Source organism: Melitaea cinxia, chromosome 6 (assembly GCF_905220565.1).
Source record: "Melitaea cinxia chromosome 6, ilMelCinx1.1, whole genome shotgun sequence".
In the NCBI taxonomy this organism is placed as follows: domain Eukaryota; kingdom Metazoa; phylum Arthropoda; class Insecta; order Lepidoptera; family Nymphalidae; genus Melitaea; species Melitaea cinxia.
This window is the reverse complement of record NC_059399.1, coordinates 17,736,690-17,760,375: the sequence shown is the minus strand read 5'-3', so window position 1 is coordinate 17,760,375 and position 23,686 is coordinate 17,736,690. Positions and strand designations below refer to the sequence as shown.

At 32.9% G+C, this 23,686-nt stretch overlaps 1 protein-coding gene across 1 annotated transcript; it reads left to right on the top strand.

The window, feature by feature from the left end:
- The first annotated feature begins 282 nt into the window (after window positions 1–282).
- On the top strand, window positions 283–23,204 carry LOC123654814 (neurotrophin 1). The gene is made up of 9 exons (XM_045590699.1): window positions 283–756; window positions 13,562–13,940; window positions 15,332–15,345; window positions 15,731–15,911; window positions 16,242–16,428; window positions 19,042–19,191; window positions 20,606–20,776; window positions 21,876–21,999; window positions 22,197–23,204. Exons 1-9 carry the CDS (start codon window positions 283–285, stop codon window positions 23,202–23,204), a joined length of 2,688 nt encoding a protein of 895 aa, XP_045446655.1.
- The last annotated feature ends 482 nt before the right edge of the window (window positions 23,205–23,686 follow it).

Below are 23,686 nucleotides of genomic sequence, written 5' to 3'. Positions count from 1 at the left end.
CTCTCTAGGGTGAGTTTGCATTTTTGCGATGGGTCGTATTTTGACCCTAGGACGAGAGAAAGTCGCGAGTTCCGGTATTATCTGACACCTGTAAATACGTGAGAGTTGTATGCGTGTTGTTACCGCGCACGCGCTCATTCGGCATCGAGGCAGAAAGCTGCGCGCGCGCATCTCTGCTTAACAAAAAAAAAATGACATGTGAATAGGCAGTGCTGTGTTTGAGTGCTAAAATAATAATGCCATATCGCAGTTAGGGTTTACATATATGATATATTTAATACGATGGCGTGGGTTAGACTTTTTTTGTTGATAGCCCTTTCGGTTGTTTTGGCTGAAGAGGATTTAAAGGACTTTGAGTTTTCTGAACCTAATGAACTATTGATAGCTCAGGAGTCTAGGCATTATGAGACAATTGTCAAACCTCCGGTCAGGATCCTGAAACCTCATGGTGTAACTAATTCGCACAGACCACAATATAACGTAGATTCTTTGGAGTCAGATTTGAGCTCGCAGTTTGATGATGAAGCGATAACTAGGAAGGCATTGGTAAAGAATTATAAAATAAGGAAGAATAAGGATGGTATGATTAGAGATGCGGTGTTGAAGGCACTGGAGAGGAAGGACCATGTCGGGAAGTTTGCGCAGATACTTCCCATCATCAGGGCGATGTCCCGGAATCAGCGGGTTGCACTCGCCTCTTTAGTGGCGAGTCAAGTCACAACACCGCCAGGAAGGCAGCCTCTTAATCTGTCTCAGGTAATCTAATTACTATTTGTTTAACAAATTTTCTATGAACTATCTATTTTGATATCGTTTTACGAAACCGTCCGAAATTTTCAATATATTTTGAGTACAGTATCTATGGATGTTTTCGATTCCAAAAATTGCCTTGTTATGAAATGTCCGATGGCTACAAAATTAAAATAACCAGTATCACACTGAATTTTAACATAACGCCAAATTAATAAGACACATATCATCTGCAATACCTACTTGCAAACTTTTGATAGGCTATTCAAAGTATCGTAAGGTAGATTAGCCTAAGTTATATTAGGACTAACTGACTCGTTTTTTATTAAAAATTTATTTTATGCAAACCATGTCCTGACAACTGTAGTGATGTAGTGCTGTGAGTATTCGCCTAAAATACCGATGGTTTGCGGGTTCGATTCTCGCTCGGGATGGATATTTGTGTATGTACAAATATTTCTGTCCAGTTTGGATTTTCTCCCAAAAGCGCCTCGGAGAGCACGTTAAGTCGTCGGTCCCGGTTGTTATCATAAATACTTAATAGCGATCGTTACTCGTAGCAGGGAACAATCGGGAATATATCCGCCAAACCTACAATAAAGCAGCGTGGTGGTCCTGACAATAAAAGAATAGTCCTATTTGTTTGTCGTTCGGGACTAAAGCGCGTATATACATTTCTACGATTCAGTTTCTAATAGATTATGCCAAAATAATAAAAAATACATAGGTCTGAAATACTTGTAAACTTTTGTTAGGACACTCTAAATGCAGCTTATTTATTATTCTTGTATGCAATTACCAAACGTAGTATGAAAAAAATACAAAATGTACTTAAAATAACCACTACTTAAAATTCATACACACATCATACACTCAAACATATTAAGAAGTTTAATAATTTTTTTAAGGTTAAAAATATAAAAATTTATAAGGGCTTTTTTTATTAACTTTTAATAAAACGTACTTACCATACATTTAAGATATCGAATGTATAAATTTTTATTGCAACTTTCACATATCTGTTTCATCTTGAAAGTATGTTTATATTATATAATGTCGTTTAATTTGGTGCTATTAGCGGGTCGTTGTAATTAGTCAATGTGATAAAATAACCGGATATATCTTCTTTTGGTCGGTTTTAACTAGTTTAGTCCGGTTTATATGTTTATTTATTTATTGATGCTATATTGCATAATGTGTTATGAAATAGCTCTAAAATGCGAAAGACTCCTGCAGCCGAACTGGCTCCACACGTATCGACTCGTCGTTCCTGTGTGCCTAGCCAGTGAGGTCGAGAGGGTGGCGTAGAGCTTAGGCAACTGCGATTTTCTAATCTAAATCGTCTGCAATAGACGGACTAAGGCCAATGATGAGGATGATGATGATGATTATGAAATTGTACAAAAGGCGGACAACATTCTGTAGGCACTAGGCAAACTTAGGACGCATAGGAGCGGACGCTTGGAGGCTTGCAAAATCGGAAACATAGTATATTCCGCTTTAAAAAAAGGTAGTAAAAATAATAGAATAAGTAACAGTCATAAAGTCACAAATATGAACAATATATAGGTATATATATGTACAGACTACAGTCAAATATATAAATCTTGTGAGAAGTTCACAATTTTTGTGCACCTATTACGGCTTCCAGAAAACGATCATGAAATAGTCTAAGTGATGGGCTTACGGGATTCCATCAGGACCTTAGACGAAGATGGGTAGCAGCGTCTTGGGTGACAAAGCCAGCCCTGCGGTGACTACGGGTAAAGCGCATGAGTTCACGCCAGTTTTGGCGCGAACTTGGATCGGCCTATGTCCAGTAGTGGACTGTGATAGGCTGAAGTGAGTGTACTTATTGTTAAGCGTCTACCAACTTGAACGTTCAGGTAGAGATTAAACTGAGGTAGGGCACAGCAGCAAAATTTCCTGCTCAAAATATGGAAGTACCTCGACCTTGCAGAAGATCACAGCTAAATAATACTGCTTTCGAGCTGTTTTGTGTTCCTGTTGGTGAGTAGGGTGACCAGAGCTCCTGGGTGAATTGGGGATAGGGTTGGTAACGCGCTTGCGATGCTTCTGGTGTTGCAGACGTCTATAAGCTACGGTAATCGCTTCCAATCAGGTGAGCCTTATGCCTGTTTGCCAACCTAGCCTAGTTATATAAAAAAGAGAGATTAATTTAGTCAAATAAAAAAATGATCATAATATTAAAGTGAATACACACAATTGTGTTTGTAAAACATCAGCTTTCGATATAATTAAAAATTGTTAAAATCGGTACACCCAGTAAAAAGTTATTGCGGATTTTCAAGATTTTCCATCGATATCTCTGGGATTCCATTATCAGATCCTGGTTTCCTTATCATGGTACTAAGCTTGGGATATCTCCTCCAACAAAAAAAGAATTATGAAGATCGGTACATCCAGTTTCAGAAAGTTATGCGGTATAATACAACGTAGGTCGACGAAAAAAACGTCAAGTAAAAACGCATTATTAGATATAGCTCGAAAAGTAGTTGTTAGATCTCAAATAAATTTAAATGGGACCAATTGACACACACCACCTTTCGATTAAAAGAAAATTTGTCGAAATCACTCCACCCAGTCAAAAGTCCTGATGTAACATACATAAAAAAAATACAGTCGAATTGAGAACCTGCTCCTTTTTTGCAAGTCGGTTAAAAACTAAATAAGTTTAAACTAACTACGAAAATGTTTATACAAATGCTATAACTAGGATATTTCGCACTTTATGCTCTTTCTCTTTGTAATAAATTATAAATAAATTATGCACAAATAAAAAGTAGAGTAAAAATATTTTAATTAGATTCTGACCGTGAATTACAATACTTTTAAAAATATAATTGCTAGTTATTCTTGTATATGGTCCACATTTTAAGTGAAGATGAGGTTAACGTATCAATTGCAACTTAACTATCTACATCTTAAATCTATATTTTATCTTTATATTTAATTATATTTATATTTAAATCTTACATCTACATACGAATTTATTTGCTCATGTATATACTAAGCTACTGTACTGTGTGGCTACGGTACTAAAGAATATAGCCACCTCCTCTCTTCCCGTGGGTGTCGTAAGAGGCGACTAAGGGATAACATAGTTCCACTACCACCTTGGAACTTAAAAAGCCGACCGGTGGCGGGATAACCATCCAACTGCTGGCTTTGAAATACACAGGCCGAAGACGGGCAGCAGCGTCTTCGGTGCGACAAAGCCAGCACTGCGGTCACCAACCCGCCTGCCCAGCGTGGTGACTATGGGAAAAACACATGAGTTCACGTTATTTTTAGCGTAAACTTGTGGAGGCCTATGTCCAGCAGTGGACTGTTTAGGCTGTAATGATGATATACTAAGCCACTAACTTTACTTTATATTTCCTTCCTTTTTTTTCTTCTTTATCTGAATTTTACTAATACCCGATTTGGCTGGTAGAGAATGATTTTAGCATTAAGAGCCATTTCACAAAAATCGGTAACAATCCGCGAAATTGTAATATTAAGACGTCGTTAATCTCAGTGTTGGATGCAATAATGTAATTTATATTCTTGAAATATAATAAAGCAACCTTTGTTGTAGTCCATAGTCGGATCAGAATTTTGATTTATATTATGTGTATAAAATTATTAACCTTTTCATCAGCTTCCTCCCTAGGTAAACGGTCGCAATGTATACTTTGAAGTCCTACTTTTCAATAACCTCTACGTTGAAACCATTTTAAAAAAATATCATAATATGTGAAATATAATTTTGTTGCGCACTATCATAGATTTTTATTCCATTTGTATCTCTATTAAACGATAAAAAAAATTTAAAGTTACGAATATTTTCCAAATAAATACAATTTTAAAAGCGATATTTCTCTTAGAAAACTAAGAAATTTTAACGAACTATCTTCATCAAAGTAAACTTACATCATTAAGGAATACAAATAATTGTGTTTGCTCGCAAACGAAAAAAAAACCGACTTCAATTACATCGACAAGTAATACAACGTAGATCGACGAAAAAATAGTCAAGCAACTACGCGTTATTAAAGATTACTCAAAAAGTAGTTATCAGATCTCGATGAAATTTATATGTGACCACATGATAAACATCAGCTTTCGATTAAATTAAAAATTATCAAAATCGGTACACCCAGTAAAAAGTTATTACGGATTTTCGAGAGTTTCCCTCGATTCCTCTGGGATCCCATCATCAGATCCTAGTTTCCTTATCACGGTACCAAACTAGGGATATCCCCTTTCCAACAAAAAAAGAATTATCAAAATCGGTACATCAAGTAGAAAGTTATGCGGTATAATACAACGTAGGTCGACGAAAAAAGCGTCAAGTAAAAACACATTATTAGATATAACTCGAAAAGTAGTTGTTAGATCTCAAATAAATTTAAATGGGACCAATTGGCACACACCACCTTTCGATTAAAACAAAATTTGTCGAAATCGGTCCACGCGGGCAAAAGTTCTGATGTAACATACATAAAAAAAAAAAAAAAAAAAAAAAAAAAAAAAAAACAGTCGAATTGAGAACCTCCTCCTTTTTTGGAAGTCGGTTAAAAAAAAATTAAAAGATGTGATCATTTTTAATACATTTTATATTAAATAATAAAAAGATAGTATATATTGCCACGCATCAAGCCCAGTAAATCAGTCGAGCGCTAGCACTCTTAGAGGTAAGGTCCACGTCAAATTCTGCGCAGCCGTCTCTTTCGCTCACACGCGCCAAGCGCCTGTTGTTATAGCGGATAAAACGCATTTGATACTTTCATAATAAAATATAAATAAAATAAACATATTACGAAAATGACTGTAAAATAATATAATGATAATTTCTGTAAACAAATGTATAATTTAATTTTCTTTTCTCACACTATCAATACAAATAGGCATTTCAATCTGTTTGTCTTGTTATTTGTTAATTAATATGTTTGTCGGTGTCGATGTCATAAAATGCTATTTTATTCATATCGTAAATATTAGATTCATTCGTAAACTGAAAAAACTAAATCAATTTAAATAAATTGTTTCATAAAATTGATTTTTTATTTTTATTTTAAATTTATTAACTGTTGTTATATAACATACTTGAAAGTTTTAACAAATTAATTATGTAAAAAACATTTTATACCATAGTTATTAATTTTTATTATACATTAGAAAATGATCAAGATGGTCTTTTGGTTGTCACACTATACTTACTAGCACAAAGATCGCGCGGCTCGTACGATTCGCGCGATGCGACCAAATTTACCTAAACTTGCAGAGCGTAAAATTGTGAAATGGCTCTTAAGCCCGCCTTTTGTACAATTCTTTAATTTATTGTGCAATAAAGTATTAATAATAAATATTAAATAACATGTGGCCTCGACCTAGACCTATGATTGAATTAATGGCTGCCTTATGAATAAAGTTAAGCCGTCGGTCCCGGTTGTTATCATGTACACCTGATAGCAATCATTACTCATAGTAGGGAATATATGCGCCAACCCGCATTGGAGCAGCGTGGTGGATTAAGCTCTGATCCTTCTCCTACATGGGGAAAGAGGCCTATGCCCAGTAGTGGGATATTACAAGCTGAAGCGTTATGAATAAACAATTTTTTTTGGAGAGCATTCCGCAATCAATACTGCAACAAACTCATTATTAGCACGCTTTTTTTTGTTTTGTTTCAATTTGTCTATATTTGTGTTATTTTTTTGTCTGTCTAGCTGTAATGAAAAAACTTGCAATGATTTGAGTTTATACTTTGAATTAGAATACTGCATAATTTGTTCCCCTAAATTGAGAAGTCCTCAGAGACTGTCAGAGAAAAATTAAAAATAATTATAAATATGAATATATACTTTCAAATACTACAATAACTTTAACATACGGAAAAAAACATTACGTTATAAATAAAAACGAATGTTTATTACAAACGATTTATTTATGAATTTTAACTATTCTTTCATCAGAAGAAAACTATATTATCCTAAAGTAACATTTATAGGCTATAAAACGACAAATTATGACGCAAAGAAACGAAATAGTAGCCATTGATATCAACGCCTATTTTAATACATTATTTATTGTACCGTATTAATTAATATGATTTATATGTGTATGCCTTTGTGCAAGTTGCGTCAATTTCGCCATATTAATGGTTTTTATAGGACTTCCATTTTACGACACTTACCGTAGCGAAATCTGTTCCCACAAGTGTTAAGTTTTTTGCTACCAACATTTAATACTGTCGCAATTTCTGTGTGATTGTGTGAATTGGAAATCCGATCGGTGATTTTTCTTTTCATTCATATTGTAAATGAAAATAAGTGAAAACATTTTTTTTATTTTCTTTTCTTTTTAATACACTTTAATGATAGAAGAAGATTCGCAGTTAAAATTTTGTCGTGTATTGTTAAGTTTATTATTACGTATTTTGAACAAACATTAGAACTTAATTTTTTTTTGTTTAGTAAAAAACACTAAATAAACGTCTAATAATTATTGGTATTGTAATATGGTAATGTATGCTTAAAACAAATACACATCCTTCTCCTACGCGGAGAAAGAGGATTATGCCCAGCTGTGGGATGAAACAGGCTGAATGCATGCAAATTATACTCGATCGAAGGTTTATATTATTGTGTAATTATATCAAGCATAGTCTTTTGCAAATAGTAAAGAAATATAATTCTATAAAATTTCAAGGACACAGCATGGTTTTTGCCTTTTTGATAATGATTTCAAAACTTTTACTATGAGCATTTAGGGAACTAAGAATTGTAGAGTAGCCCTAAGATTATCATCAATCATTTTTATGTTACAGTTACATAGGCCTTATAATACGACTAATTGTAACCAAAGAATTGCTTCAGCCTATAATATCCCACTGCTGGGCATAGGCCACTTTCCCCATGTAGGAGAAGGATTCATATAGGAGGAACCAAAGAGATACCATACGAGTACATCAATTTGTTGTTATCAGTTGTGAACCCTCTAGTAACATAAATTTTGATCCGCATAGTCTCCTTCATAAGAAATATAAATCATCATAAAATCACTTAAAATATAATTTCAATTTAAGTTATAAAATAATAGGAACAGTTTCAAAATTTACTTAACTTAAAAATGAAAATAACTTTTCAGCTATTGCTAAAACACTGATGCAACAATATGAAAACGCGATCATTTCAAAACTATTAATTATTTTATTTTTTTCAATAATTCCATTAATTTTTACTCGTTATAAAATATCGATTGATTCGTTTAGAAATGAACACATTGTCCAACGGAGTGTGTCGAATTATCATCCGAGTTTAGTTCGAGAACCGGAACGGGGGCGTTTTTTATGCTTCGATGTTAATTCTCACGTGTGTTAAACGATAATTAGACCGAGCAGATACTTTATTATGTTTAAAAACAACTAATAAGAGCAATGTTTGCAATTTATTACACTGACTGTTAGAGTACAAAGTGGTGACCAAATTGGCTGGTCTCGACTCTTGAAGAATGTTATTAGGATGCGAACTATAATAATATAATTATTAGTAAGTTTAGGCGTTACTTTGTTAAAATGTTATGGTAAATTTACCTATTTTTTAACTGACTTCAAAAAAGAAGGAGGTTTCTCAATTTGACAGTTTATATTTTTTTACGTGTGTTCGCGGATAGCTTCGTCGTATATGAACCGATTTTGCTGATTATTTTTTTGTTGGAAAAGAGATATCCCAAGGGTGCTACCAGGATAAGGAAACAAGGGTCTAATGATGGCATCACAAATAAATCGAGGGGAAATCATCGAAAATCGTAGTAGCGACTAGTGCGTTTGTTAATTTTTTTTTCGTCTACTTACGTTGTATTACTTGTTGATGTAATTGAAGTCTTTTTTTTTTCATTTACTAGCAAAAACAATAATGTAATTAATAAAATACAAAAATAGGTAAATTTAACGAGCCTCTTACCCCCTTTAACGAGCTTATGGTTCTAAGGTTAGTAAGCTTCTAAATGTAATTTTGGATTTATTTGTGTTGTGTGTTATTTCAATTTTAATTGTATTAACATTCAATATTCTTTCCGTAAGAATATAAGGAATTCGGAAGCAGTCTAACACGTTCAATTTTATAATAAAATATCATACAAATATCACAAAAAAAAATATCAAAAAAAAAAATAAAATAAAAAATATAAAATATAAAATATCACATTAAAAAAAAAACTTTTTTGTGCAGTTAGGATATCTGAAATGAATATTAAGACTGTGACACAGAATATTTTTACTGCAGAACCTCAACATAAAAGCGAAGTTTAAACGGCGAAAACACAATTAAAAATACACGGTCGTCTAATTACATTTCAGAATTAGTTTATTGCATATTAATTTATTTTATTACATTACAGGGCTCAATATAGTTGAGTCAAATATGATCTCAAAGATACAGATTTCATAATAAAAATTCTTAACGTGAAGTGTTCGACACAGATGAGCAGCGAACAACTATTTCCTTCCCATAAATATTCCTGACGATAATTAAGATGACTAGCCACTGAAGCGAATAATATAAAGAACTACAGATTTCTTTTTTAAATAAGGTTATATTCAAGGTATTATTGGGATAAATAAATAAATAAATAAATAAACGAATAAATGAAAAAAAAATAAATAAATAAAAATAAATAAATATCTTATAACATACACACTAAATAAAAATTGGTTGGCAGAGAAGTAATTCGGGTTAACGAATTACAGTTAAAAAAAGACCTTTTGAAAAAGAATAATTGTAATTAAATCCGTTACGTTTTTCTAATGATGACATCTAAGAATGACATTCCATTTCACCAATAAATTAATAAATTCTTTATTTGACGCATTTAATTGATGCATGGTAACAGATATCTAATACAGCTAGATATATTTGTTATTACAATACATATATTACACCCAGATTAGAAGCGGTTACCGAGACAACAATCACTGGAGCAGAAAGTCCTGCAATCTGCGCCGAAGGCCTAGTCAATACAAAAATCCAGACAGAATAAATTCCAAGGCTTTACTGCAACAGACAGTTTTGTTTGACACGTCTTGTGTATTTACGGAAATATGATTCTCGTACATTGGCGTTCATGCTTATGAGCGTGTTAACGACCTTACGAGATCGCGTGACGACAAATAACAATGACGTACATAAGAGCAATAGGTTGCATAAAACACACCAAATGAATCTACGAATATAGATTAAATTGTATTTATATTTTTCAAATTTATATTAAGATGTTCGTAATGATTGCGATAGATGGCGTTACGTACACAAATACGTGCTATTACCGTAATCATTAGTGCATTAGTAAAATTCGTCTAGCTATTCTATGGTATAGGGTAAATACTATCAAATATCCTACAAAAATATATTTTAACCTATTTATTTTGTCAGCATTGTTACTTTCACCGGAATCCGGTGATTAGGTTATGCAAACCCATGAAGAGTGATATAAACAATTCGCAATACGGTGAGTGTCGTTTGTAAAACACGGGATCGAGTGTCGAGTGTACGTAAAGCAAAGGACAATGGTAGGGGTGAAATTAACAATGGTAGTGGTGACCATCGGTGGTTACGTAGCAAACGTGTGAGAAAGGAGGTAGTCCGGTATGGACACTGCTAAAGCCGTTAAAATCTCCCCGCAAATATCAGTCTCGTGAACAAGACTGTGGTGACATCTATCGCGCGGCATACAAAAAAAACTAGAGAAAACTGACGTATCCTACATCGCGCTATCAAAGTTATCTTGAGTATATATACAAGATCCCGATAACAACCGTCGGGGCCAGTAGCCCGCCAGACACAACATCCGTCTGGTCGGAGGATCCTCCCTTTTCAATGGCGGACGAAGAACTTCACAACCTATTCCTCGCAACACCACAAAGACATTCGAAGTTAATGTCGAAATATCGAGCTCCGCAAAATGTAAATAAAAAACATGCTAAATATCCCGTTTTTGAATAGTTTTAGTAATTTAATAATTAGCCCAAAAGAGACAAGAGGGAAGTCTTTAGGAGAGAGTGGAAAACGTATTTGTTGAATAATTTTTCATAAAAGTATTCTCACGAAGACGGGTTTTAGATGTTCTTAAATATAATTTAGTACTCGCTCCATAAGCTCCAACTTATTAATTAAAAAGCTTTTATTGTTTCGTTCGTACGCCATTGTATTTGTTTAGAAGAAAAAAACTATATCACTCCTTTTTTAATGCTACTCACTAGCGACCCGCCCCGGCTTCGCACGGGCGAAATGCTGATACTAAATATACTACAGAATGTCTTTATTTATAGTATGAAGCTAGCTTATAGCATGGTTATTGACATAATAACAACATTCAAATATGCATCGTTAGATTACACATTGTTACAGAATGCGTTGAAGAAATAAAGGTTCACTGCTCGTTCCCCGTAGGTGATAGCGTGATAATATGTAGCCTATATGTTGACCCGACTTCTTAATAATATTCGTGCCAAATTTGAAGTAAATCCATGCAGTACTTTATGAGTTTATCCCGGACATACATACAGACAAACAGACAAAAATTCTAAAAACCATATTTTTGGCTTCGGTATCGATTGTAGATCACACCCCAAGCATTCTTTTAAAAATATATTCAATGTACAGTTTTGACTTTCCTACCATTTTATTATATGTATACATATGCTACTCATAAATTAGGGATCCGTAACTAAATGTAAATTTTTATTTCACACAAAAATAAATGCACAAATTTACCGTATTAAAACATAACGAAAATAAAAGTAGCAAGAGTATTTTTATTTATTTAGGTAAAAAATACTTTCGCTTAAAAAATTATGGCGTCTATAAAAACACAATAAAAATATTTTTATAAACTGTAATTAGTTTAGCGCGTAAATTTTAACTTTCTTTGAACGGGGAATTTTATTAACGGTCGTTAATATTGAACCATAAAATTAGTCAATACTCTCAATAATTTATTATTGAATTTTAATGACAATACATAAAAATTTTATGTCTGTAATAATATATAAAAAAAAAACAACAAATGCATATACTTTTATATAAGTCAGTCACTCAATTCAGCCTATTGCAGTCCACTGCTGGACATAGGCCTCCCTAAGTTCGCGCTAGACATTATTAGTTTGACAGAAAATTATTACGAGTATATTTGGGATTGTTTAGACTATAAGGATTTATTTGAATAATCTTTTCTCGCGCTTTCTTCCACAAAGATTATTTTCCGTTTAAGTACTGTGATGTTACAATCTATACATACAAATAAATAAAATTGGAGTGTCTGTTTGTAATATTAAAATATACACGGTACTTATACCAAAATAACATTTTTTATAATTTTTGTCTGTCTGTTTATTCCGACTATTCGACTTCAATTATATTAATTCTATAGTATTTAGTATATATCTTAGGCTTAGGTTGTAATTATTTTACTTATGAAAACATTATATTTAATTACTGTATATCCTTGACAATACAATATTTTTATCAAACTGCCAAATTAGGCAGACTTGAAAAAAAAACTCACGATCTAAGATAACTGCTAAACCCATTGTTTAAATACCGTAGCATTTTATAACATAAAACGATATAATTAAGAACTTGAACTAGAATCTTTGACAAACGACCTTACGACCGTAGCTGTGTAGGCCATTTAGATGTCAAATAGACTGTGGAATAATAACTCTTAATCATACTTCAATAAAGGTGATATTTCTATGAACGTTATAATAAAACTAACATTGCACCGTAGATAATCAGCTCATGAAAGCTGTCCCACAATTCCAAACCATTTTCTCATGACCGTCAAAATAGAATAAAAACAATTATTTAAAACAGAAAACACGTGTTTTTGTATTAAAACTTGAAAACAATTAGAACGCAAATAAGCACGATCTTTATTAAGCTTGTTACGAAACAATGAAATAAAATAATTGTTTTACTAATTTATACGTTATTGTACATTGTTTTGAAAAGTTGAATCTTATTATTAATTAAGACGAGGTTAATGGCGCTGGACTATCTTTGTGTGATCAGTTGTTATCATAAAAATAATAATGAACCGCAGAAACGTGCGCATTAATTCCGAACGACTACAAATTGGATAATTCTCTTGTTTCGCTTTTGTGAGGACAAAGTTTGACAAAATAAATAATGAAAATAAGTGCGTGTGTACTTATGTATGCCCGTAAGAAGTTATACTTACTTAGCTAGCTAACTTCACGTTGCTAACTTCTTCGTTGACTAGCGCAACCCGCGGAGCAGAAAGCAGGGTCTCTACAAACTGTGCCAACGGGCTAGTCAACATAAAAATCAATAAATCAATATTAAATACTTTAAAAAATACTAGGTTCTAGGTATCTATTTAAAATTAGTCTTGAATCGTTACCAGAGAATACTCACTGAAATAATTAAGAATATGAAAATTAATAACCCCGTCGTAGAAAAAGATCAACCGTTATCAATAAAAGATACTAGAGCTACTAGCCAAATCCTTGGTCCTGTATAAAAAAAATCTGAGCCAGCTCTCATTACCTCAGAAATTTATATTATTATTTGTCCAGATATATTTCTATTATTAACGCAACTGGTCACTTCCTTATTAAGCATACTGGATACCCTAAAATTATAAAAACATACATTACCCATAGCCAAATTTTGTCCAATCCTGGTAGCCAAATTTTCTCAAATCCAAAATATACTGTTTTGGAAGTACATTACGTTTATTAGAATTAAAATATTTGTTGCTAAAGATTAAAATCTTGTTACAGGTGAGATCAATGTTCAATAACAATACAAATACAGACCTGATGCTACCCATTTTATTGGATACGGCAAATTTGATCCGTCGCTCGATGAGACCAGGTAAAGAGCCGAGGGAAGTGAAAATGCCACAAGCACAGTTCCAAAGGCGATCATTCAATGAAGACACATCACTTGAAAATGAATACGACAATGAACAAGAACAATCAAGTACAACACAATCGATTTTAGATAAATACCGTAATTTCAGAACAAGATCACAAAGAACACCATTCACAAAAGCAAATACAACTAAAATAATCAATGAAAATGTAGGAGACAAAGTTAATCACACTATAAATGACAAATCCAAAGTCACACCTGACGATTACGATAATAATTATGTGAGTATGAACGATGATAATATAAATTATTTAGATACCGTGCAGTTTAATTTGTAAGCGATTAGTTGAAAGGCATCTCTAATGGAAGGTGAATAAATAACAGGAAAGTTACTATAAATATTTTTTTGCGGTCATAAAACAATCGAAAAGTCACTGTTTAGTAATCAATACTTCATATGACAAAAATTGTCTTGCAGTTGTTACACGTACAAGCTTTTTATATTCTGCTATCTTTGCCAATTGTATGCTGGTTGCTTGTTTGCTGTTATAGCATATATATGTGTACCGCGTAATATATAATTGAGTTTGCTCACTAACGAAAAAAAAAGTAACCGACTGCAATTACATCGACAAGTAATACAATGTAAGTAGATGTAAGGAAAGATGAAATTTAGATGGGACCACATGACAAGCACCAGATTTCGATTAAAAGAAGAATCATCAAAATTGGTATAACCAGTCTAAAGTTCTGAAGTAACATATATAAAAAAAAAAATACAATCGAATTTAGAACCTCTTCCTTTTTTGGAAACCGGTTGAAAACAAGCTTTGGTATTTGAGACAAAAGTAGATAGATTTTTCTGCGATCTGTTTGTTATAAAAAATACAGACGAATTGAGAATTCCTCCTCTTATTTGGAAGTCGGTTAATTAAAAGCAACCCCTTTACCTATCTCGTACGTATAATATATGTACAATATTCAAGTCATATTAAATAACATTTATCAGACACTAGATGTGTCCTGCAGTTTCAACCATGTTAATTTAAGAAAAAAGAGGTACTAAAATATTATATAGCCTAGCTATAGTTTTCTTCAATAAATGAGCTATCTAACACTGAAATAATTTTTCAAATCGGACCAGTAGTTCCTGAGATTAGTGCGTTCAAGAAAACAAACAAACAAACTTCAGCTTTATAATATTAGTATGGATTAGTATATCTGCTTTAAATATAATTACCGAGTGTTTATATTGCAAATGAAGACTGGATTTCTCATATAAGACATTTCGATGGGTTACCATAACTATGTAGAGATTTATAAAAGATATTTTCCATTGTTTGAACTTTCGATATTGTATGCAAATGTACTTAAATCACAACTAGATTTTTACGGTTGTGACACACTCCTCAACTAATTTAAATTTTAAATGCCCCAAAAATTATAATCATAGTTCATTTTTCAATGCTAATATTAATTTGAATATTTATGGTTTTATCTCTAAAAGTTACTTGTTGCAAAATTATTACAATATTGTAGATTATTTGTTAAGTATAATTTAATAAAATTTTTGGTTTCTTCGAATGTAACTTTGAGAAACAGTTTCTTTTACTAGTGTTTACGAAAAAAAAGTTGCTTATACATTGTCAATTGAAAACAGCTATCGACCTGATAAGATCGAAAAGAAAGTGTAAATATTATTGTATAACAATCACGGTCAAAACGCACTTTCTTCTGCAATGACTGATAAATGTTTTCCATTCTTTATGTTAATTTTCGTCTAAATTTATTTATCTAACAAAAAATAAATTCAAGTTGAAAATTCTTTACTCAAGTAGGCTTCAGACGCACTTTAGAACCAAATTTTTCTTTCGTTGTAAAGAAAAAGTTGTGATAATGTTATATGCATATTTTTATTTTCTATTTGATATTAGTTTTTCCATTACTGAACTTTAATTTATAATAAAAAATATAACGTTAAATATTAAAACGAAAGTTATTAACTGTGACCTACTAGTTACCGGCAAAAAGTTAGTATTGAAGGGATTTGACAAAAAAGTCTATATTTTTTTCAGAAGAATCGCACAACACTGTATTCCAGTACGGAGCCAACACTAAAGTCTAAGTTTGATGAGATCGACCGAGCTCGTAATATCACCCTGGATCTGTCAGCGGATGCAACTAACATTACACTGGTCCAAGATGCTCCAGTTGCTGAGAAACTCCGTTCTCTAAATCGATATTTAGATAGGAAAGGTATGCCAAAGTTTTTAAAGATTATTATGGTTAAGTTACAAGAAATGCCAAAATGCACTAAACTCGTTTAGCGTAAAGGTTAACTCTGAAATTAGTCCAATTTTTTAATTTATTTATGCAAAAGTCACACAGGTCAGTACTGAAAGGATACAAAATGAAATTATTTTAACATAACAATTATTCAGTACCTATAACTGGATGATTGATGCATCATCACCTTAGCCATGTTCGTTGACCAAGTACCACGCATATTTGGTTCAACCCATTGTCGAACTACAAAATGCAAAACTGTAATCTGAATATGAAGATTTCTCTTAATTCAATTTACAGGTAACATAGTACGCCGTGGTATGTTCCCAAAGCCCTCGCCAGCGTCACGTCGAACGACCGCTGACCCTACTCTCAGCCCTATCAGACGGAGACCGATGCCGGCGAGGAAACTGCCCACGATCGGCGACCAAGCAAAATGCGAACTATTCACCAACACTCTATGTTTGCACACTGATGATTACCCGACGTAAGTTAAAAGTATATTTATGACCGTATAAATTTTAGCCTAAAGTGTTCGTTAATCCAAAAGTTACTAGTTTTTTTGTCTGTTTGTTTATCAATAGTCAAATATAATCTAGTTTAAGTTATTGGCGTAAGCCGAGGAATTAATTAGGAATTACGAATTAATGAAGACACAATCTTACAAATAAAGGTTTCCTATTGTTTTCAAAATTAGCGTTTAATCTTGCGCAATCCAGAATTTTTTTTTCCGGCAAACAAGCGTATGGCTCACCTGACGGTAAGCGATTACCATAGCTTATAGACGCCTGCAACACCAGAAGCATCGCAAGCGCGTTGCCGACCCAATCCCCAATCCCCCCCCAGGAGCTCTGGTCACCTTACTCACCAATAGGAGCACAATACTGTTTGAAAACAGTATTATTTTGCTGTGATCTTCTGTAAGGTCGAAGTACCTCCCCAGTCGGGTTGCTCCATATTTTGAGCAGGGAAGTCCTGCTGTGCCCTACCTCAGTTAAAATCTGTAATCTGAATATCTGGCAAAGGTGTCAGTTTTGGGAAGCATCAAATTAAAAATAATTTATAGTTAACAAAATTGCTTTACTAACGACTAAGCTTCTGGAACATGTCGTTATTTCAGGTAATTCGATTTTAAAGCGTTCAATGGGTTATTGAACACATCTAAAAGGTTAATTCCAAAATGCCTAAAAAGTAGCTGGTGGGCAGCAAAATGTTATCGGAATTTTTATTTTATTGAAATTATTTAATGAACTATTTTTATTTAAAACATTTATCTTAAGTTTTAGAGATTATGGCTATCAAGTTTCACCTTGCTTTAAAAAAAAATCGGACTTTAAATTAAAATAAATAAATCAATTTAAACAAAATCTTCTACAAATCGTTATAGCACAAAAAACGTGTTAAACAAAAGCGTTTTCGTAAATTATTTACAAAAATACGAGTTGAGGTCAACGACTCGATAAGTAGATCACGAATGAAGGCAAAAGTAAATAAAGAGTACCGAACTCACTTCGTCTGAGAGCGAAAAGCGAAAGTGATATGTCATTGGTCATAGAAAAGAAAAACTAACTTTAGTGGAATGTTCTTAACGGCTGTGTCACTGTTTTTTGTATGACAAACGTACAAGAACTTGAAGTTTAGATTTTTTTATTGCTAGCTTTTACCCGCAGGTTCGCTAGCATTGAATTCTTTTTTTTAAAGTATCATATGATACTTCTAATGCCTATAAAAATATGTGTATAAAGTCTCATGATAATAAGTTCAGTGGTTTTCGCTTGAAAGCGTACCAAATAAACTTATATTAATATTTATAGTATTACTAGCTTTTACCTGCGGCTTCGATCGCACTGAATTTTTTTTAACAAAAAGTATCCTATGTTACTTCTAACACCTCCAAGAAGATGCATACAAAGTTTCATGATGATCGGTTCAATAGTTTACGCGTAAAAGCGTAGCAAACAAACTTATATTCACATTTATAATTTATAATATTATATATATAATGACAGAAAAAAGTAACAATAAATATAGAAAAATCCCAAACAGCTGAAACTAGAGTCAATTGGATTGGATATTGACGTGACCGTCGATTATACAGTGCAACGGTATTACAGTACTCAGGGTTGGAACTTTATTGCTGGACTGCTAGATGGCGTTGAAGTAGCTAGATTTTGAGATTTTTTGACAAGCAGTTTTTTTATTTTTCGCAACAAATAAATATATTTTTTTCATAAAAAGTATCCTATGTTACTTCTAATACCTCCAAGAATATGTGTACAGAGTTTGATGATAATAAATTGAGTAATTTTCGCATGAAAGCGTCACAAACAAACTTACATTCACATTTATAGTATTATAATATATAATTATAATTATTAGGGGATTGTCGCTGAATTATTTCATTTAATGTGGTAATTTTGTGTCAAATTTAGCGGCTACTACTTATATATTTTGTTATTAAATATCATTAATTACTTTTTGTACGTACGAAATACCTAAGAGTAGAAACATGAACCTAAGACATGATATAAAATCGAAGTTAAACACACTTAACGCGTGCAGCTTTGAAAAAATAAAACTCTAATTGACCGAATATAAAGCGTATAATTATACAATCGTATTAAAGTTTAGTAGACATTAATTACATTCTGGATCCCATTACTTTAATTCTAGATCTAGATAAACTCGAAATTGTTAAAAGCGAATTGTTTTTCAATATATTCTGGAATCTCTTTGAAAAGATAAAATTTAGTTAAATGTTTTATAAGTATAATACAACAGAAGACATAATATTAACATGTCGATTAATGTTAAATTTATCAGATTTTCTGAAACATTTTTCGAGCAAGTAATTCTTAAATATTTCGCCGAGTATTAATAACATCTTTCAACTTGTATCATGTGTATAATTAGTAAGATAGAGTAAGATAGAGCTTAAGAATCTTAATATACAATAGATTTGAAATCCAGCAAAGACAAAAAGGTTTTGTGGCATGATTAAGAATTTATGCTTTTTATATTCAAAAGAGATTGATAATTTGAGGCATTCTAGAAGTAATTAAGAATATAAGCCATTACATAACAAACTTAAATATTTCAGGGAAGCAATAGTACAGTCGATACGTCGCAACAAAGCAGCGGCAGGTGCTCTACTAGCGGACTACAAGGACCCAGGAGAAGGCGCTGTGGATGGCATAACAGCAGCACAGGAAGCAAAATACACTGCAGACCATTACCTGGTGTCTAATAGGTGTTTATTTGATCATAAATACATAGGAACTAATGTTAATAGTGTTCCTTTTGAATGCGCGATTTTTAATTCAAACAAACAACCCAAAAACACCCTGCAACCTTAATGTCTGCCTGGACATTTTATTTTAATGCATAATTTGCCAAAATTTAATCAGATTGATACCTATAAATATTCTGAAAATTTCAATATACCTTGTATAAACAAATACAAGTGATTTTTTTGGTATAGAGGGGGGTAGTCTAAAACCTCACCACATATCGTCAGAGAGGAGTAGAGGGTTGCAAAGCTGCTAAAAACATCAGATGGTCAAAGGAATCAGAGGATCTAAGTCGCATTGAAACTAATAAATTATAGTGTTAAAATGCGAGCAATTACAAGTACTAGTCTTAGACACCTAACTTTTAATATCGAATTCATTCGTAACGATATCATTTTTAAATTAAATGTAGCAATTTACAATTTAAAATATTATTATTAAAATAGCCTGCGTTACTAAAGATAAAAAAAAAAAAAAAAAAAAACTGTTAAATTGCTTGCTCCAGTTGCGGGTTTGTGTCAATACTATTGTATAACATATAATTACTTTTGTTTATTTCGTTTGTTATCTTATTCTTTTTATCATCAATACCACTATAATTGAAAATTGTTATATACCTATTATTAAATTTTTAATAAAAATATATGTAAAGTTCTCAAAAAAGTTTAAATCGTTGCAGTAACAACAACAAATAATGAAATTTAAAATGATTACGAGTGTTTTTTATTACACAGAGCTTTATCAATGAAAGCTCTCAGATATTTTTATTTTTTATTCTATTTTATTTCGGAAACAAATAGTACAATAATACAAGGGAAAAAAGATCTCATAAAACTGGTATATAAACCAATAAAGTTTCCAATAGTAAGCAATTCATCGATAAGCTAAAAAGCACACATTAATAAGAAATAATCGATATACACAGAAATATAAATAATTCAAACAGTAAAATAGCTTAATTAATTTCTGCAATTATTGCCATATTTCAAGCAATTTACATAAAAACTTAACATATTATATCTACACCTATTATATCTACAACTAGCCTAAATTTCCTCAGGAATTCTGTCTATTGGAATAAGCCGTGAAAAATTCGTTCCATTTCGATTTTATCGTTAACAGACAGATAGGTAGACACGACAGGAACTTTGCTTCATATTAAAAAAGATATATATGCATAGATATAGATACCTTTCCATTTTTTAACAACCCTCAGGAGGATTTACTCCTGTATTAATATACCCTCGATGACCAATAAAAATGTATACCATGTGAAGGACGAACTTGCAATCAACTTGAACGCGGCGTCTTTATACATCTACGATAGCAAATCACCTTTTAAAATGGAACATCATCATTATGTGATGCCCCCAGACGAGGCGACACGGCGAACCGCGACTTCGCGAGCGCCGGCGAGGCGGGCTTCATGTGCCCGAGCACGGTGAAGTACGCGCGGCCGCAGCGCGCGCGCGCCACGTCGGGCCAGTGGAAGTACATCGTCAACACCGGCGAGCACACGCAGACGCTGCGCCTCGAGAAGTGCCTGTAATTATATATATATTTTTATATCACTAGGTCGGCAAACAAACGTACTGCTCACCTTATGGTAAATGATTACAGTATCTTATCGCGTTGCCGACCCAATCCCCAATCCAAAAGCTCTGGTCACCTTACTCACCAACAGGAACACAATACTGCTTGAAAACAGTATTATTTAGCTGTGATCTTCTGTAAGGTCGAGGTACTACACCAGTCGGGCTGCTCCGTATTTTGAACAGGAAATTCCTGCTGTGCCCTACCTCAGTTAATTATATATTCGCTTCAGCCTGTAATATTCCACTGCTGGCCACAGGCCTCTTTCCCCGTGTAGGGGAAGGATCAGAGCTTAATTCACCACGCTGCTCCAATGCGGGTTGGCGGATATATTCCCTACAATGAATAACGATCGCTATCAGGTGTATATGATAACAACCGGGACCGACGCCTTGACGTGCTCTCCGAGGCACGGTGGGGAGTCCCACAAGGACACATGTCAATATATGTTAATTATATATTGACATATATTTTTTTTTATACGAAGACCACCTACCGGCTACCGTAACTTATAGACGTCTGTAGCACGTTGCCAACGCTACCCTCGATCCCTGCCAGGAGCTCTGGCCACCTTACTCACCACAGCAAAAACTACTTAGAGCAGTGTTACTGGGCTATGATTTTCTGTAAGGTCTACTTCTCCAGACGGGCTGCTCCAGATTTTGAGCATACGCATACTGATATGGTAAAATTATCCTAAGATAGGCAACATAATACATGGGTCTTAGGTGCCAATTTTTTTGACAATCGTTTATAAAACATTTATGTACGAAAAAATCGAACTGTCTATGTCACACTCATGTTATGTACAAAAATATCTTTGGATATTAAAGAGTTGCACGTTGTTTGTCATTTTCAAGAAATGAGCATTATAATAGATAGAAATGATAAGATAAATTAAAGATCTTATTAAAAGAAAAACACTAAAAGCTATTTTTAACTTCTTTGTTTTAATTGCTGCAACATTATTTTAAGCAGCATAAAACCTTCAAACACTAGCTTTAATTAAAAAAAAATTATAATATACAATGATACGTTGCCTTTTTTCCAGAAAACCCAAAGAAGCTTGTACCTATTTGACGGACAACTTTAAATCAAAGTGTGTCCAAGTTTACAACTATCATAGACTACTAACTTGGGACCAGCAAAATGGATTACACATGGATATATTTAAAGTGAGTTGAATTTCTTTTATACCATAGAATAACGAATAGAATAAATTAAAAATTTCCAAAAAGTCTTACCTTTTAAAACTGTTTACTATTTTAAAATTCACACAAATATAAAATAATTTTAAGTTTAGCGTGCTTCGGAACTTATGATTGATTTTCACCTTTATATGTCATATATACCATACAATCATTGATTCTAGGTACCCACATGTTGCTCCTGCCATATTGAAGGCTACAGCGTATCTTTTCCGCCCCTCGGGCAAAGGGTCCATGAAACGTCATCTGAACATTTTCCAGGAGAAGATTTATCAGCCGAACAAGGAAATCAGGCTTTTGAATCTATACAGTCTAGTATACAAAGACCCGGTATATCAAAAACACCCCCGTTCAGCTTTAACAAGCCTCTAGAATTATTCCCACCGTTTACGGATAATCATAACTCAATACCCGGATCTAGTTTTGGCAAATCGAAGCTAAGTGAAAACGAAGATTTCGATAACTTACCATCGAACCCCATGGATTCTTACGGGAATACGTATTTCCCTGATTCATTCAACCAAGCGAGTTCAGTAAGAAACGTAAAACGACCGGTGCCTCGTAATCCTGGCGTATTACTCGGTGCAGATTCAGTAACATTACCCAGTTACTTAGAACCTCCAACACCATCGGCACCATCATCGTTTTCATTTTCCAACGATAATATAAACAAGTATAAAATTGACGGCCAGTTCAGAAGAGGTCCAATAAGACCAAATCGAAGACCAATACGAAAGAAGATATCGACTGGTCCTGAAGATTTAGTGTCATCAGGTACATCGTCAATACGCACATATGTCAGAGATAGCATGGAAAGCGCAGAAGACTTTAATGAAGAATTTGAAGGTGACGTAGAGGAAGCGAGTTCTAATTTCAATCCAAGAGCAACAATAGCTCCCAAGCTTTACGCTGTAACAACAGAAAGAAATTTCACGTCATTTAAAACCGCAGATAAAATAGCAAACGATGAAATGAACAGCAAGAAGGTTAATTATAATTACCATCCTATTATTGATTACTTTGCTGAAGGCAGTAAAGACGGAGATTCTATTGATAGAGAAGATACTGAAGAAACATTTATTGCTTCAACAGAATCAGAATGGAAGCCAATTAGTCATCCTTCGTCAGATATCAAATCTACAAATCCGATAGCACGAAAGAAACAAAATTAGTTCTTAAATAATGTAACTTATAACATTTATGCTTAGTTAATCTGTAAAGTAATTTTAAATTGATATAATTAATTTAATTAATTTATAAATGATAAATATATCATGTAAGTAGATTAAGCTAGATATGGTGAAATAATTTATAAACAAAAACGAAGCCAAATTTAATTTGCAATGTAAATTATTTAAGTTATCGCATTGTTTATTCTTAACTTATTTTACTATTTTTTAAATATTTATTAAATCTCTAAAGACTTGCCAATAAAATAAACGTATAAATTTATTTAATTTTTATTTTAAAACCTATTGTACAATATGTAAAACTAATGATGTGTCGTGTCGCCAAGTGGTCGAATTTTGACCATAATTAATTTAAATTATAAGTTTGAACATTATTAAGGTTTTTTTGTCAAAGACTAACTTCTATATATAGCTTCTAGCTAGCTTCTATATTAACTTCTATATCTATATAAGAAACAAAAGAG

Bases quoted from the DNA above. Each gene is read 5' to 3' on its own strand.
- LOC123654814 (XM_045590699.1), top strand. From the start codon at position 283: ATGGCGTGGGTTAGACTTTTTTTGTTGATAGCCCTTTCGGTTGTTTTG. The intron at 19,192-20,605 runs GTGTTTATTTGA...TGATGCCCCCAG, and splicing joins CATTACCTGGTGTCTAATAG to ACGAGGCGACACGGCGAACC. The intron at 20,777-21,875 runs GTAATTATATAT...CCTTTTTTCCAG, and splicing joins CTGCGCCTCGAGAAGTGCCT to AAAACCCAAAGAAGCTTGTA.